Raw genomic sequence first — 16,838 nt, forward strand, 5'->3', positions numbered from 1 at the left:
TAGAAGCCTACAAGATTATGAGAGGCATGGACAGAATGGACAGTCAGAAGCTTTTTCCCAGGGTGGAAGAGTCAATTACTGGGGGGCACAGGTTTAAGGTGCGAGGGGCAAGATTTGAAGGAGATGTACGAGGCAGATTTTTTACACAGAGGGTGGTGGGTGCCTGGAACTCGCTGCCGGGGGAGGTAGTGGTAGCAGATACGGTAGTGGCTTTTAAGGGGCGTCTTGACATGAATAGGATGGGAATAGAGGGATATGGTCCCCGGAAGGGTAGGGGGTTTTAATTAAGGCGGGCAGCATAGTCGGTGCAGGCTTGGAGGGCCGAAGGGCCTGTTCCTGTGCTGTAGTTTTCTTTGTTCTTTAAATGTACAGCTTATCCTTATTGAAGCACACAATGAAACCTGTGAAAATTAATGTAAATGTTGCTGAAATTTTTCATCTTGCGTTTTTCAGGACAAATGCAAGAATGCCAAATTTCAAATGATTGCACCAATTTATCCGTGCAGTATAAATCGTTGTGATCGTTTGAAATTTGATCATCTTGCATTTGTCCTGACGAGTGCAAGATGATGAAATTCAGCAACATGTCTCTCTTTTCTGCCCTTTTCGAGTTCTATACTGCCGAGTGAGCAGATGAAAATGTATTCAGTGTAGCACTACACAAGGAGATCGGTAGCTACAGAATTACTGGCAAATTCAATGAACAAGCAAAGAAGTATTGCCCATGCACGAGGCAATTCGCTCTCAGAAGTGGTTGTGTTTTTTTGGTCGGCCATTATCCTATCAGAGTGAAGCACTGGTGGCCATCTCATACAGAGATGGTCGAGAGCTTGAAGTTTCTCGGTGTCCAAATCGCCAACAACCTGTCCTGGTCCCTCCACGACGACGCTATAGTTAAGAAAGCCCCCCAACACCTCTACTTTCTCAGGAGGCGAAGGACATTTGGCACGTCTGCTACAACTCTCACCAACTACTACAGATGCACCATAGGAAGCATTCTTTCTGGTTGTATCACAGCTTGTACCACAGCTCCTGCTCTGCCCAAGGCCGCAAGAAACTAGAAAGAGTCGTGAATCAATCCTGGTCCATCACTCAAACCAGCCTCCCATCCAGTGACTCTGTCTAAACTTCCTGCTGGCTCAGAAAAACAGCCAGCATGATTAAGAACCCCACACACCCTGAACACACTCTCGTCCACCTTCTTCTGTTGGGAAAAAGATACAAAAGTCTGAGGTCGCGTACCAACTGACTCAAGAACAGCTTCTTCCCTGCTGCCGTCAGACTTTTGAATGGACCTACCTCGCATGAAGTTGATCTTTCTCTACACCCTAGCTATGACTGTAACACTGCATTCTGCACCCTCTCCTTTCCTTCTCTATGAGCGGTATGCTTTGTCTGTATAGCGCAAGAAACAATACTTTTCACTGTATGTTAATACATGTGACAATAATAAATCAAATCAAATCAAAAAAGATTTGGATGGGATTTTCCGGCCGCGCTCACCCCAAGACCAGAAAATCCCACCCGAGATCAGCGGACCTTTGCGCGGTCTGTGTCCCGCCCACTAGGATTCCTGTGGCCAGGTGGGGTTGGAAAATCTGCCTGTTTTTTCACTGCTGCTGATCTGTATAGGCCCAGTCCAGCAATTGGCTGAATAGTTACTGTTCTCAACTCCCATGTTTCTTACAACAACAATTGCATCTCAGAACTACTTCCTGGAGTGTAAAGCACTTTGGGACATTATGAACTTGTGAAGAACATTACATGATGACAAATCTTTTTCTCTCACTTTATTTGAAACCCTAGAAACCACTTATCTGTAATGACGCCAGTTCCTCCTTTATCGAATCCATATAATCCCAACAGTGCAGAAGGAGGCCATTCGGTCCACCCACTCACCAATACAACATCTTACCCAGACTCTCCCACCCCCCCACTCATCCTATCCCCATAACCCCACACAGTGGTTAGCACTGCTGCCTCACAGCGCCAGGGATCCCGGGTTCGATTCCCGGCTTTGGATGATTGTCTGTGTGGAGTTTGCACATTCTCCCCGTGTCTGTGTGGGTTTCCTCCATGTGCTCTGGTTTTCTCTCATAGTCCCCAAAAGGTGTGCAGGTTAGATAGATTGGCCATGCTAAATTGTCCCTTAGTGTCAGGGGGATTAGCAGGGTAACCCTACTAATCCCCCTGACACTAAAGGGTTACGGGTCTATGGCCTTGATGGGATTGTTGTTGGCGCAGGCTCGATGGGTCAAATGGCCTTCTCCTGCACTGTAGGGATTCTATGATTCGATGAAAAATATTCTGCAATATCTGGGATTGTGTCAACATTATCAAGTATATGAGATACAGGTGACTGAGCGTAAGTTCAGAAGGATGAGAGGGGATCTGATCAAGGTATATAAAATTTTAAAAGGGATTGATAAAGTAAATGTAGACCAAATGTTTCCCCTTGTGGGACAACCATAGAATTCATAGAATCCCTACAGTGCAGTAGAAGGCTATTCGGCCCATCGAGTCTGCACCGACCACAATCCCGCCCAGGCCCTATCCCCGTAACCCCACATATTTACCCTGCTCATCCCCCTGACACTAAGGGACAATTTAGCATGGCCAATCAACCTAACCCGCACATCTTTGGAGTGTGGGAGGAAACCGGAGCACCCGGAAGAAACCAACGCAGACACGAGGAGAACGTGCAAACTCCACACAGGCAGTGACCCAAGGCTGGAATTGAAACCTGGGTCCCTGGCACTGTGAGGCAACAACGCTAACAACTGTGTCACCGCGCTGCCCAATCTCGAACAAGAGCTCACAGCAATAGGTTGAGAGGCAGTAGATTTAAAACTGAGATGAGGAGGAACTACTTCTCGCAGAGGGTGGTGAATTTGTGGAACTCGCTGCCCCATCGCACGGTGGAGTCTGAATCGTTGAACGGTTTCGAGAAGGAGATAGATATATTTCTAATAAAAAAGGGAAAGAGGGATATGAGGAATAAGTGGGGAGGTGGATTTGAGACCAGGGAGAGATCAGCCATGATCTGATTGATTGATGGAGCAGGCTCGAAGGGCTGAATTGTCTACATCTGCTCCTAATTCCCATGTTCCTAACTGGAGAACCACCAAAAACAGACATCTGCCTCTGTCACCTCCCGCCGTCGGGAACTAACTCTGGAAAGGGGGGTCTTGGGGGAGGGGGCACCAGATCTCTCGGCTCCTGGATGATCCAGCCGAGATGCCGGTTGGCTATTCGGATTGGTGCTCTTGGCATCAAAGTTGAAGCAAAGGACAAGTGGAAAACAAGGTGCGCCGCTTCTTTCAAAGTGAACCCTGCCGCGACAGAAACTGATCGCCATATAAATGGGGGGGGGCGGGGGCTGCTTGCTGGGCAGAGGGATTGCCGGAAGGATCCGTAGAGAGCTGCCCCCACCCCTCTCCTTCCCTCCCCACATTGGCTGCAGCCACCCCCAGTGGTTTGCTCTGCCATTTGATTCATTTATCAGTGTCACAAGTCGGCTTACATTAACACTGCAATGAAGTTAGTGTGAAAATCTCCTAGTCGCCACACTCCGGCGCCTGTTCGGGTACACTGAGGGAGAATTTAGCACGGCCAATGCACCTAACCAGCACGTCTTTCGGACTGTGGGAGGAAACCGGAGCACCCGGAGGAAACCCACGCAGACACGGGGAGAACGTGCAGACTCCACACAGACAGTGACCCAAGTTGGGAATTGAACCCGGGTCCCTGGCGCTGTGGGGCAGCAGTGCTAATCACTGTGCCATCGTGCCGCCCCTTGTGGCTGAAATATCCATCGTTAATGGGAACGAACACGACGGAATTGGAAATCTGGTCATGGCATTGCCCCAGATACCTTACTATCTGTGCAGAGTCAGCACGCTCGCCATGTGTCTGCGTGGGTTTTGTCCGGGTGCTCTGGTTCCCTCCCACAGTCTGAAAGATGTGCAGGGTGGGTGGATTGGCCACGCTAAATTGCCCCTTGGTGTCCCAAGATGTGTAGGTTAAGGGGGGTTAGTGGGGTAAATGTGCAGGGTTTTGGGGATTCGGCGGGGTAGGCCTGGGGTAAAAGTTTTAAAGTTTATTGATTAGTGTCACAAGTAAGGCTTACGTTAACACTGCAATGAAGTTACTGTGAAAATCCCCTAGTTGCCACACTCCGGCGCCTGTTCGGGTACATTGAGGGAGAATCTGTCATGGCCAATGCACCCTAACCAGCACGTCTTTCGACTCGGACTGCAGGGAGTGACTTGCACCACTCTTCCCCCCTTCCCTTCTCCCCCTTCTCCCTTACCTCCCCTTGCCACCCCTTTCCCCCCTCTTCCCCTTCCCCCCATTCCCACCCTCCCCCCTTGCACCCCCCTTGCCCCCCCCCCCCTTTCTTCCCCCCCCCCCCTCCCCCACAGCCCGCTGCACACGCAGGGAATCGAACAGAGCGTGGCAGCACTGACAATCAGCGGCTCACACAGCCCGTCCCCCCCCCTCCGCCCCCCCGTCCCCGCCCCCGTCCCCCCGCCGGCTGCCTCTCCAAACATAATGACTTCATTCAGCAGCCGTTGGAAAGTGTCGGGAAAGAAAATCCCACAGATCTCAGACAAGCTTTCTGCAGTTCCAATCAGCACAGAGCTTCTTTTTCTCTCTCTCTCTCTCTCTCATTTCCACACACACACACCCCCACACACTCCTCCCCGTTCCCCCCACCCCCCCCGCCTCAGCTCCCCCTTCCCCCCCCCCAACAACCCTTTCCCCCAGCTCCTTCTCCCCCCCCCCCCCCACTCCTCCCCTGTTTGCACTGCGGGCTTTGCCAGGGAGAGCCTTAATATTCATAAACTGCTCTGTGCAGTAACTCACTGGGTTATAGACGGGCTAGATTACCTCCGTGTGTTCACCCTTACATCGGCAACATGGAAGCTTCTGGTCTTTGCTTGAAGCCAAATGACGTTTTTCAATCCCCCCCCACCTCCCTCCACACACACACACATGCAAAGTACTCCCTGGGGTTCCTTAAGTTAGCCAAGCTTTAATGTGCTAAGCAGAAATACTGTCTGCCTTTTATTTGTCTTGGGATTACAGGAAAATATATATGACTTCTCAAGCCCTTAAATTTATTCATGGCTTAACATAAGAGGCAAAAGTGTTGGCAGGACTGCTTCCCTGCATCCCAGCTGAGTGTTTTTCGCATGGCTCCTTCTAACTTTTTCTCTTTTTGAATATAAAAGCAAAGGACAGAGGCGTACACTGCTGGAGTAAGAAAAAAAACCACAGCGCAAAAATATTTTGAGCTTGCCTCAATCCACAGAATTGAATGAGAAAAATAAATCACCAACCGAGAGGTTTTTCCTGAGCATCGCTCATTAAGTGTTCACTGTTCTTTGGCCGTGACGCACTCTAGGACATCCTCAGAGTGCCAAAGGCGTCATCTCGGTGGCGCAGTGGTTAGCACTGCTGCCTCACAGTGCCAGAGACCTGGGTTCAATTCCTGGCTTGGGTCACTGTCCGTGCGGAGTCTGCACGTTCTCCCCGTGTCTGCGTGAGTTTCCTCCGGGTGCTCCGGTTTCCTCCCACAGTCCGAAAGATGTGCTGGTTGGATGCTAAACTCTCCCTCAGTGTACCCAGACAGGCGCCGGAGTGTGGCGACTGGGGGATTTTCACAGTAACTTCATTGCAGCGTTAATATAAGCCTGCTTCTGACACTAATAAAACCTTACTTTACTTATGTAAAATGCAAGTCTTTTCTCCCCTCCTCCGACACTTCTTCAGAGCCCCACCAGCAAACCTAAGGGCCGGGATTTTCCAACCTTGCCCCTGGCTGGGGTTGTCCAGTCCCGCCGCTGTGAACGGGAGTTTTGGCTGAGCACCAAGTTCTCCATTCTCGCTGGCAACAGTGGCAGGCATGCGAGATTGGAGAATTCCGGCTGAGGTATTTCTTCCAGAAAGCACACAGCAATGTGGGCTTCTATATAATGATTGGAAGGTGATGGTCTAGTGGTATCAAGACCCATCTCAGGGATACATGCGAGGCTGGTATTCCAGGGTGTGCCGTACAGCACTGAGGGAGCCAGAGGTCTAAATCTGCCAGTCTCCAGGTGGTTGTATCCCGGAGGTGCCCCAGAAGATGCATTGGGGGTCCCTTCGGAAGTCCCAATGCAAGGACCCTGTGGGAACAGCCCAGGAACTTGCAACCTCTGATGCGCAATTACCCTGAGTTAGAGTTGGAGATTTTAGAGGGTTCATAGAATCATGGAATCCCTACAGTACAGAAGGAGGCCATTCGGCCCATCAAATCCATACTGACCACAATCCCACCCAGGCTCTATTTCCTATTCTGACACATTTACCTGGGTAGTTACCTGGGAAATACTGAACTTGAAAAACAAAATCATGCCTCACCTTAAAAGGTTCCTGGATCTGCATCTGAAGTGCTGGAACCTGCAAGGTTATGGACCAGGTGGTGGAAAATGGGATTAAAATGAGCTGTTAGTTTATTTTATTCTCTTTATGGCTGGCATAAACACAATGGGCTGAATGGCCTCTTTCTGCACAGTAACTTTTCTATGGTTCTAACTCCTGGATAACGATACAAATATCCTATCTGAACTCCAGTTTTTCCAGCCTCTCCTTATAACTCATACCCGCTAATCCAGGCAACATCCTGGTGAACCTCTTCTGCACCCTCTCCAAATCCTCCACGTTCCTGTAATGTGGCGACTAGAATTGAGCGCAGTACTCATAAAGTGCGGTCTTTCCAAAGACTCGAAACATTCACTCTGTTTCTCCCTCCACAGATGCTGCCAGGACCTCTGAGTTTTTCCAGCGTTTCATGTTATTATTTTTATCATAAATAAGAGCGATCCGTTTCACTGTAACTTTTAATACTGGCGAACTCAAAGGCAGCAGCATTGTTAATTATTCACAAGTGAAAATTCGATATAATTCAGGAACACGGCATATTCTGATATTTCAAAACCTTTCCGAGTAATACGGTGACTGGCTTTTGCTAATGGATCGAATATATCCAGTGTGATTCATGGCTTTTTAATAACTGAAGGAATTTAGAATAGAAGTTATTGTAACAACCTTTCTGATGCAATACCTTGTAGGAATGAAGCAATAGGAATGATTTTCCCAGTGTTGATTTGCACTCCAATTTGTGAAGCAAATCTTTTTCCATTACACTCTGACTAGACACAGGGAGAAAAGAATTGCAGCTGTGATACACCGTGGAACATGTAAAAAATCAAAAACATTTTAAGAATGGTGTGAACGTAATGAGGCTTTAGTAAGAATCGCTCTGCCCTGATTTTAACCCCACACTTGTGTCCCATTCCCACGAGACACTAAAATCAGGGGCGTCTGCATTGGGGGCGGCATGGTGGCACAGTGGTTAGCACTGCTGCCTCACAGCACCAGGGACACAGGTTCAATTCCAGCCTTGGGTCACTGTCTGTGTGGAGTCTGCACATTCTCCCTGTGTCTGCGTGGGTTTCCACCGGGTGCTCCGGTTTCCCCCCACATTCTGAAAGTCACGCTGGTTAGGGTGCATTGACCCGAACAGGTGCTGGAGTGTGGCGACTCGGGGAATTTCACAGCAACTTCGTTGCAGTGTTAATGTGAGCCCTACTTGTGACTAATAAATAAACTTTATTAGTTGTATTTCTCCAACTGATGTAAACTGCTGTGACTGCGCAATGCATTTAGGGCAGCACGGTGGCACAGCGGTTAGCACTTCTGCTTCACGGCGCCAGGGACCCGGGTTCAATTCCAGCCTCGGGTGACTGTGATGAGTTTGCACTTTCTCCCCGTGTCTGCGCGGGTTTCCTCCAGGTGCTCCAGTTTCATCCCACAGTCTGAAAGACGTGCTGGTTAAGTTGATTGGCCATGCTAAAGTGCCCCTTAGTGTCAGGGAGATTAGTAGGGTAAATACAAGGGATTAGGGTGATAGGGCCGAGGTGGGATTGTGGTCGGTGCAGGCTTGATGGGCCAAATGGCCTCCTTCTGCAATGTAGAGATTCTATGATTCTATGATTCACACCTGGAGTATTGTGCACAGCTTTGGTCCCCCTACTTGAGGGAGGATGTAGTTGCATTGGAGGCGGTTCAGAGGAAGTTCACGAGGCTGTTTCCAGAGATGAAGGTTTGTCTTATGAAAAGAGGTTGAGCAGTTTGGGTCAACACTCTTTGGGGTTTAGAAGGATGGGGCATCCTCGAACGAGAGGTCATAGTTTTAGGATAAGGGGTAGCAGATGTGAAGCAGAGATGAGGAGACACTACGGAGATGACCTTACCAAAAATATTCGAAGTGCCAAAAGAGGGTGTAAATGGGAGAGAATCACACTGTTTTTTGGCGAGTTTCAGTTGAATATACTTCCCAAAACCAAGATGTCAGCATTCCTGAAATGCCTAGAAATGTATTCAGATTGTGATGTAACTCAGTAACTTTTCCTTCTTTTTAACTATACTCTGCTGGTTTCTATATTTAACTCAGTCATCTTTCTTTTTCTGCCGGTTTTTTCTCCATTCTATTTGCTTTTTTGTTACAGATTTGTTTTTACTGCCACTCTCCTTTAGCTTCTGCAGGCTACAGGAGGGGTGGCACGGTGGCACAGTGGTTAGCACTGCTGCCGCACAGCGCCAGGGCTTCGATTCCCGGCCTCGGGTCACTGTGTGTGTGGAGTCTCCCGTGTCTGCGTGGGTTTCCTCCGGGTGCTCCGATTTCCTCCCACAGTCCGAAACACGTGCTGGTTAGGTGCATTGGCCATGCTTTTTTGCCCCTTAGTATCCCAGGATGCGCAGGTTAGAGGGATTAGCGGGGTAAATATGTGGGATTACGGGGATAGAGCCTGGGTGGGATTGTTATTGGTGCAAACTTGATGGGCCGAATGGCCTCCTTCTGCACTGTCGGGTTTCTATAATTCTAGAATCATCAGGGTCCCGGGTTCAATTCCCGGCTTGGGTCACTCTCTGTGTGGAGTCTGCACGTTCTCCCTGTGTCAGCGGGGGTTTCCTCCGGGTGCTCCAGTTTCCTCCCACAGTCCGAAAGATGTGCTGGTTAGGTGCATTGGCCATGCTAAATTCTCCCTCAGTGTACCCGAACAGGTGCCGGACTGTGGCGACTAGGGGATTTTCGCAGTGTTGCAGGGCAATATCAGGGATCATGTTTTTTATATTTTAATTTACGTGTCCATTCATATTTTGTTTGATGTCAGTGTAATACATGCAGGGTTACATAGAGCAAGCCCAGAGAGCCAGGCCTCACCAGAGGGAAGAAAAGGGTTAACGCAGAAAGCTGGAGGCCTGCTCTGCTGACAGATGATGATTAACACATGCTGTCAACATCTAACAATACTAATGCGCAGGAGATCTTTCCAAGTTATCACGACAATGGGAGAAACGGCATTAAGACAGCCAGACTCCGTACAGTCTAGGGAGATCATAATCTCCTGAAAAACATGATCACCTAGCAGAGGGGGGGGGGGGGGAGCAATTACAGAACAAAGAGATCCAGGTTCATAGCTTCTTGAAAGTGGAGTCAGAGATGGACAGAGTGATGAAGAAGGCATTCAGCATGCTTGGTTTCATTGGTCAGAACAGGAGTTGGGACGTCTTGTTGAAGTTGTACAAGACATTGGTAAGGCCACACTTGGAATACTGTGTCCAGTTCTGGTCACCCTATTACAGAAAGGATATTATTAAACTAGAAAGAGTGCAGAAAAGATTTACTAGGATGCTACTGGGACTTGATGGTTTGAGCTATAAGGAAAGGCTGGATAGACTGGGACTTTTTTCTCTGGAGCGTAGGAGGCTGAGGGGTGATCTTACAGAGGTTTATATAATAATGAGGGGCATAGATCAGCTAGATAGTCAATATCTTTTCCCAAAGGTAGGGGAGTCTAAAACTAGAGAGCATAGGTTTAAAGTGAGAGGGGAGAGATACAAAAGGGTCCAGAGGGGTAATGTTTTCACACAGAGGGTGGTGAGTGTCTGGAACAAGCTGCCAGAGGCAGTAGTAGAGGCGGGGACAATTTTGTCGTTTAAAAAGCGTTTAGACAGTTACATTGGTAAGATGGGTATAGAGGGATATGGGCCAAACATGGGCAATTGGGACTAGCTTAGGGGTTAAAAAAAGGGGCGGCATGGACAAGTTGGGCCGAAGGGTCTGTTTCCATGCTGTACACCTCTATGATTCTATGACTCTATGAGTCAGCACCGACAACAATCCCACCCAGGCCCTATCCCCATAATCTACATTTCTCCACTCGCTTCCGGAAGGCTCTCTGTCATCCAGCCAATGAACTGATCAGAAACCACAAATGCATCATTCGATTCAGCCAATCAAATACAGCCAGAGTTGTGGCATTGGTCACTCCAGACCCCATAAAATCAGCCCTTAAGTGCATATTGTTTACATTCCAATGCCCAGATAAGGAACACTGGCCCCAAACATCTGTAAAGAACTCTCCCCTGCCAAGGACAAGCTGTTAAATCTGACACACTTCTGTCCTTTGACAAATTCCAGGCCATTGGACACAAGAAATCCCAGCACAGTGAAAAAAAAACCAGAACCAAGAATCAGGTTTGCTTGATTGAAAGTCTTTCAGCTTATTCAAAGTTAAGACTCTGCAGACCATTTCGCCACACCCTGAAAACTCAAATCCTATTGCATCTTCCATGCCCTTTCGTTCTCACTCTTCACTTTCCTCCTCCCTCCACCTCACCGAGAGTGGAAGGGATTCGAGCTGCCTCACCCTCTCACACTCCAGAACTCCCGCCACAAACTATCCCCCTGCCCTCAATATTCCCTTTGCTTTCAACTTCAGGAGACGGCTGTGACTCAGTCATTAGCATTCTTGTTTCTGAGTCTGAAGGTTGCACGTTCAAGTTCCAATCCAGGGATTGAGCACAGAAATCTCGGCTGAGACTCCAATGCTGTACTGAGAGTGTGCTGCACTGTCAGAGGTGCCCGTCTATTGTGTAAGACATAAAACTGAGGGTACGTCTGCCTCTCAGGTGGATATCATGGCACCATTTCGGAAAGGGACAGATCTACCTCTGACTCTGGCCAATAACACACAAATAATCAAAGAATCATCATAAAACTCCTACAGTGCAGAAGAGGCCATTCAGCCCATCAAGTCTGCACCAACTCTCTGACAGAATATCTTACCCAGGCCTTCTCCCCCACGCTATCCCTGTAAGCCCACACATTTGTGTTGGCTAATCCACTAACCTACACATGTTGGGACACTAAGGGGCAATTTAGCATGGCCAATCCACCTAAACTACACATCTTTGAACACTAAGAGGCAACTTAGCATGGCCAATCCACCTAACCTGCACATCTTTGGACTATCAATTAACAAAAATTCTGCAGTCACTAAACGCTCATTTGGAAGGATGGATTTGTTTGGAACGAAGTTACAAAGATTCAGGATTCCTTTGAAGGTTCAGATTATTGTAAAACCTCACTTTGAATGGAGACCAATTTTTTTAACAGATTAAATAGAATTTCTGTAACTTAGAGAGCACAGCTTTTATTCATTGACCTTTTTTTGCACTTCACAATGTTGCCACAAGTAAGTGTAATAGAACTCACCTACCTCTGTCTCCCTCTTCCCCAGCCCGATGCAACCTGTTACCCTCAGTAGATGGTCTGATGATTAGCCTGTCCCATTTGGATGACAGAAAGTGAATTTATGCAGGTAAGAGAGAGGCCACCTCGAGATAGAACCGGGCATCATGAGGACCACTAACCAGCATACCAAATACAAGATGGCGGTAATCATTGAAACATCACAGGATTCTTTCATGGCATGTGGGCATCTCCGGCAAGGCCCAACATTTGTTGCCTATCCCTACTTGCCCTCGAGTAAGTGGTGGTGAGTGCCTTTTTGAAACACTGTAGTAAATCTGGTGACTTCTCTGTTGCGCATTTGGTACAACTGAGTGGCTTTCTCGACCATTTCAGTGGGCAGTTAAAAGCCAACAACATTGCTGTGGATCTGGAGTCTCAGGTAGGCCAGACTGGATAAGAAATGAAGATGTCCTTCCCCAAAGGGACATTAAAGTTAAAGTTTATTTATTAGTCACACAGTAAGGTTTACATTAACATTGTAATGAAGTTACTGTGAAATTCCCCAAGTCGCCACACTCCTGTCCAGGTCAATGCACCCTAACCAGCATGTCTTTCAGAATGTGGGAGGAAACCGGAGCACCCGGAAGAAACCCACACAGACATGGGAAGAACATGCAAACTCCACACAGAGAGTGACCCAAGCCGGGAATCGAACCTGGGTCCGTGGCGCTGTGAGACAGCAGTGCTAACCACTGTGCCACCGTGCCGCCCTTTGTGAAATGGATGGGTTTTCTTGCAACAGTCAATGAGATTAGCTTTATTTATTTTTTATTCATTCGTGGGACATGGGCATCGCCGGCTGGTCAGCATTTATTGCCCATCCCTAGTTGCCCTTGGAGGGCAGTTGAGAGTCAACCACATTGCGGTGGCTCTGGAATCACATGTAGGCCAGACCAGATGAGAACAGCAGATTTCCTTCCCTAAATGGACATTGGTGAACCAGATGGGTTTTTCTGGCAATCGACAATGGTTTCATGGATCATCAGTAGATTCTTAATTCCAGATTTTTTTTTTGATTGAATTCAAATTCCACCATCAGCTGTGGCAGGATTTGAACCTAGGTCCCCAGAACATTAGCTGAGCTTCTGGACTTATAGCCTAACGATAATACCGCTAGGTCATTGCCTCTCCTCTATTTTCCAGATTTTATTTTAATTTTATTAAATTCCATGAGATACCATGATGGAATCTCCACCCTCTCCAAGAGCATTAGCGTAGGCCCCTGGATTTTGAGTCCAGTGAGGGTACATGATCTCAGAGCAGACACAATGAAGAAATACTCTAACAATCAAATTGCTCACTCCTAGAAGGACAAGAGCATATGCACATGGGAATACCACCACCCCAATCCCCCTCCAAGTCACACGCCGTCCTGCCCTGGAATGAATCAGCAGATCGGCCATTCCTTCACCATCGCTGGGTCAAAGTCCTGGAGCTCCATCCCTAACAGCACTATGGGTATGTACCCACACCACATGGGTTTCTACAGTTCAAGAAGGCGGCTCACCGCCACCTTCTCGGGGCAACTAAGGATGGGCAATTATTGCTGGCCTGGCCAATGATACCCATAACTTGTGAATGAATGAATTTTAAAAACTCATAAAGTTTATTTATTCGTGTCAAAAGTAGGTTCACATAAACACTGCAATGAAATGAAAATCCCCCAGTCACCACACTCCGGAGCCTGATCGGGTACAGTGAGGGAGAATTTATCATGGCCAATGCACCTAACCAGTACGTCTTTTGGACAGTGGGTGAAAACCGGAGCACCCAGGGGAAACTCACGCAGACATGGGAAGAATGTAAACTCCACGCAGACAGTTTTTAAAGTTTATTTCTTCTTGTCACAAGTAGGCTTACATTAACACTGCAATGAAGCTACTGTAAAAATCCCCCAGTCGCCACATTCCAGTGCCTATTCGGGTACACTGAGGGAGAATTTAGCATGGCCAATGCAACCTAACCTGCATGTCTTTCGGACTGTGGCAGGAAACTGGAGCACCCAGAGGAAACCCACGCAGACACGGGGAGAATGGGCAGACTCCGCACAGATAGTTTTTAAAGTTTAACGTTTATTTATTAGTGTCACAAGTAGGCTTACATTAACACTGCAATGAAGTTACTGTGAAAATCCTTGAGTTGCCACACTCCGGAACCTGTTCGGGTACACTGAGGGAGAATTTGGCACCCAACCAGCATGTCTTTCAGACTGTGGGAAGAAACTGGAGCACCTGGAGGAAACCCATGCAGACACGGGAGACTGTGCACAGACAGTGAACATGAATGAATGATAAACATGAATGTTTGCAGTAATTCACAGAATGATCGAGGTGGCTATTTGATGAAGATTAATATCCAGTCTTCCCAATGCCTAAATTTAACTCACATTATGAGCAAGAAGGGAAATCCATCGTAGGGTGGATTTTTTAGCAGAAGGTTATGCGGTAAACCAATATAATAGCACCGGAGGACTAACAAACACTTTAGTGTTTTCGTAATCACAATCGTTTCAGGGGGAGTTAACTGATTGCCCCGAATGCAGCTTTCCCTTGGAGAATTCTCGCACTTGGTTTGAACAGGGCTGCTGCATCCATTGCTGACTCTGTCCCGTCCTTCTCACAACGAAGGTCCTCAGATACGGGATGTCACCCAGGGATTCCTTTTCACCAGAGACTTGTCAACTTCTTTCACACTGCGACACCCTGAAACAATATTTTATATTTAATTCATGGCTGTGTAATGAGGGCAGTGTGACAGCAACTTAACGAGTTGGCCTTCTCAATAATTCACCTGAGCATCAAAAGTGGTCTGTTTTGTGTCTCGGCTGGTCGAGGCCCTTTTGTTGCCAGTTTATGATAGCTTATGGACCTTCTCCTGCTGCCTTTGGCAGTGGAAGGCGCCAGGCCCCCAAGTGGTCTAATTGCTGGGTTGGGGTAGGAGGAGAGAGGGGGTGGGAGTTTGCCTCCTGCCCTACCTCAGTGAACCCAGCCCCTGAACCACCTCACCCAGGCCTAATTTTGAAGCCCATGTCCTTGATATCTCTTCTTCAGGGGACTCCCGGTGGGTGGCCACTGCTCCAGGTGACACAGCTGGGTCTGGAGATCCGCCAGCCGCTTGATTGGCCTACCTGTGACTCCAGACCTACAGCAATGTGCTCGACTCTTAACTGCCCTCTGAAAGGGCCAAGCAAGCCACTTGGTTCAAGGGGCAATTAGGGATGGGCAACCAATGCTGGCCTTGACAGCAAAACCCATGGGCAAAAGAGCTGCATTCAAGAGGGGAAGTGAGAGTGATTGCCCTTGACATCAAGGCAGGATTTGACCAAGTGTCAAGGGACCCCAACAGAGCTGAAGTCAATGGGAATCATGGGAAAACTCTCCAATGGTTGGAGTCAAACCTGGCACAAAAGGAAGATTGTTGTGGTTGTTGGAGGCCAATTATCTCAGCAGGAGTTCCTCAGGGTCGTGTTCCTGGCTGTATCGCTGTGGAGGACACACATCCTAATTGCAAATTACAAGTGAACCTCTCATCATACTGGAATTTTAAAGAGACTTTACACAGCCAATCCTTCCGATGCAACCTCGCTGCATAACTCCTGCTCATTATCAAAGCTGAGATTGATAGATTCTTGTTAAACAACCGCATTAAGAGTTATGATACCAAGGTGGGTACGCGGGGGTTACGATATAGATAAGCCAGGATCTATTTGGGATGGCAGAACCGGTTCAAAGGGCTGAATGGCCTACCCCTGTTCCCCCGTCCCAATGTCAAACATTGTGTTGGCCATATGCATGTTGAAAGAGGTGACAATGCTTTCTCAATGGCAGCCATACACATAACTCTTTGGCACGGTGGCACAGTGGTTAACATTGCTATCTCACAGCGTCAGGAACCCAGGTTCAATTCCAGCCTCAGGTCACTGTCTGTGTGGAGTTTGCACATTCTCTCCGTGTCTGCGTGGGTTTCCTCCGGGTGCTCCGGTTTCCTCCCGCACTCCAAAGTGTGCAAGTTAGGTGGATTGGCCATGCTAAACTGCCCCTTGGTGTCCTAAGATGTGTAGGTTGGGTGGATTAACCACGGTAAATGAGCGGGATTGTAGGACGGAGGGGAAAGCCTAGGTGGAATGCTCTTTTGGAGAGTCAGTGCAGACTTGATGGGACAAATGGCCTCCTTCTGCACTGTAGAATGGTTCTATTTCACCAGGCACATGTGCAGCACTGTGAAGAATGCTGTGTTTTGCCCGTATAACAGGAAGGTAGCTACTAATTAAGAGCACTAACTCAACAATAGGGGAGGCGATGGCCTAGTCGTATTATTGCTCGATCATTAATCCAGAAACTCAGTTAAATGTTCTGGGGACCCGGGTTCAAATCCCGCCATGGCAGATGGTGGAATTTAAATTCAAGAACAAAATATCTGGAATTAAGAATCTACTGATGACCATGAAACCATTGTCGATTGTCGGAAAAACCTATCTAATGTCCCATAGGGAAGGAAATCTGCTGTCCTTACCCGATCTGGCCTACATGTGACTCCAGAGCCACAGCAATGTGGTTGACTCTCAACTGCCCTCCAAGGGCAACTCGGGATGGACAACCTCAGTGGTTGGTAAGTTGATGGAGAAGATCCTGAGGGACAGGATTTATGAACATTTAGAGAAGTTTAGTATGCTCAAAAGTAGTCAGCACGGCTTTGTCAAAGGCAAATCGTGCCTTACGAGCCTGGTGGAGTTCTTTGAAAATGTGACTAAACACATTGACGAAGGAAAAGCGGTAGATGTGGTTTACATGGACTTCAGCAAGGCGTTCGATAAGGTCCCCCATGCAAGACTTCTCGAGAAAGTGAGAGGGCATGGGATCCAAGGGGCTGTTGCGTTGTGGATTCAGAACTGGCTTGCCTGCAGAAGGCAGAGAGTGGTTGTAGATGGGTCTTTTTCTGAATGGAGGTCGGTCACCAGTGGTGTGCCCCAGGGATCTGTTCTGGGACCCTTGCTGTTTGGCATTTTCATAAATGACCTGGATGAGGAAGTGGAGGGATGGGTTGTTAAGTTTGCCGATGACACAAAGGTTGGTTAGGTTGGAGGGATGTCAGAAGCTGCAGCGTGACATAGACAGGATGCAAGACTGGGCCGAGAAGTGGCAGGTGGACTTCAACCCGGATAAATGTGTAGTGGTCCATTTTGGCAGGT

The 16,838-nt window shown here is 48.1% G+C and overlaps 1 protein-coding gene across 2 annotated transcripts in view; it reads right to left on the reverse strand.

Annotated features, from left to right (window-relative positions):
• Positions 1-13,198: 13,198 nt before the first annotated feature.
• The window catches only part of hao1 (hydroxyacid oxidase (glycolate oxidase) 1), a 42,993-nt gene continuing 39,353 nt past the window's right edge, over positions 13,199-16,838 (reverse strand). For both annotated transcript variants that reach the window (XM_078230358.1, XM_078230360.1), the window contains exon 8: positions 13,199-14,352. In XM_078230358.1, the coding sequence (XP_078086484.1) occupies positions 14,282-14,352 (71 nt within the window). In that variant the 3' untranslated portion in view covers positions 13,199-14,281. The remainder of the gene's footprint in view (positions 14,353-16,838) is intronic.

The sequence above is a fragment of the Mustelus asterias genome, chromosome 15, assembly GCF_964213995.1.
Source record: "Mustelus asterias chromosome 15, sMusAst1.hap1.1, whole genome shotgun sequence".
NCBI lineage: Eukaryota > Metazoa > Chordata > Chondrichthyes > Carcharhiniformes > Triakidae > Mustelus > Mustelus asterias.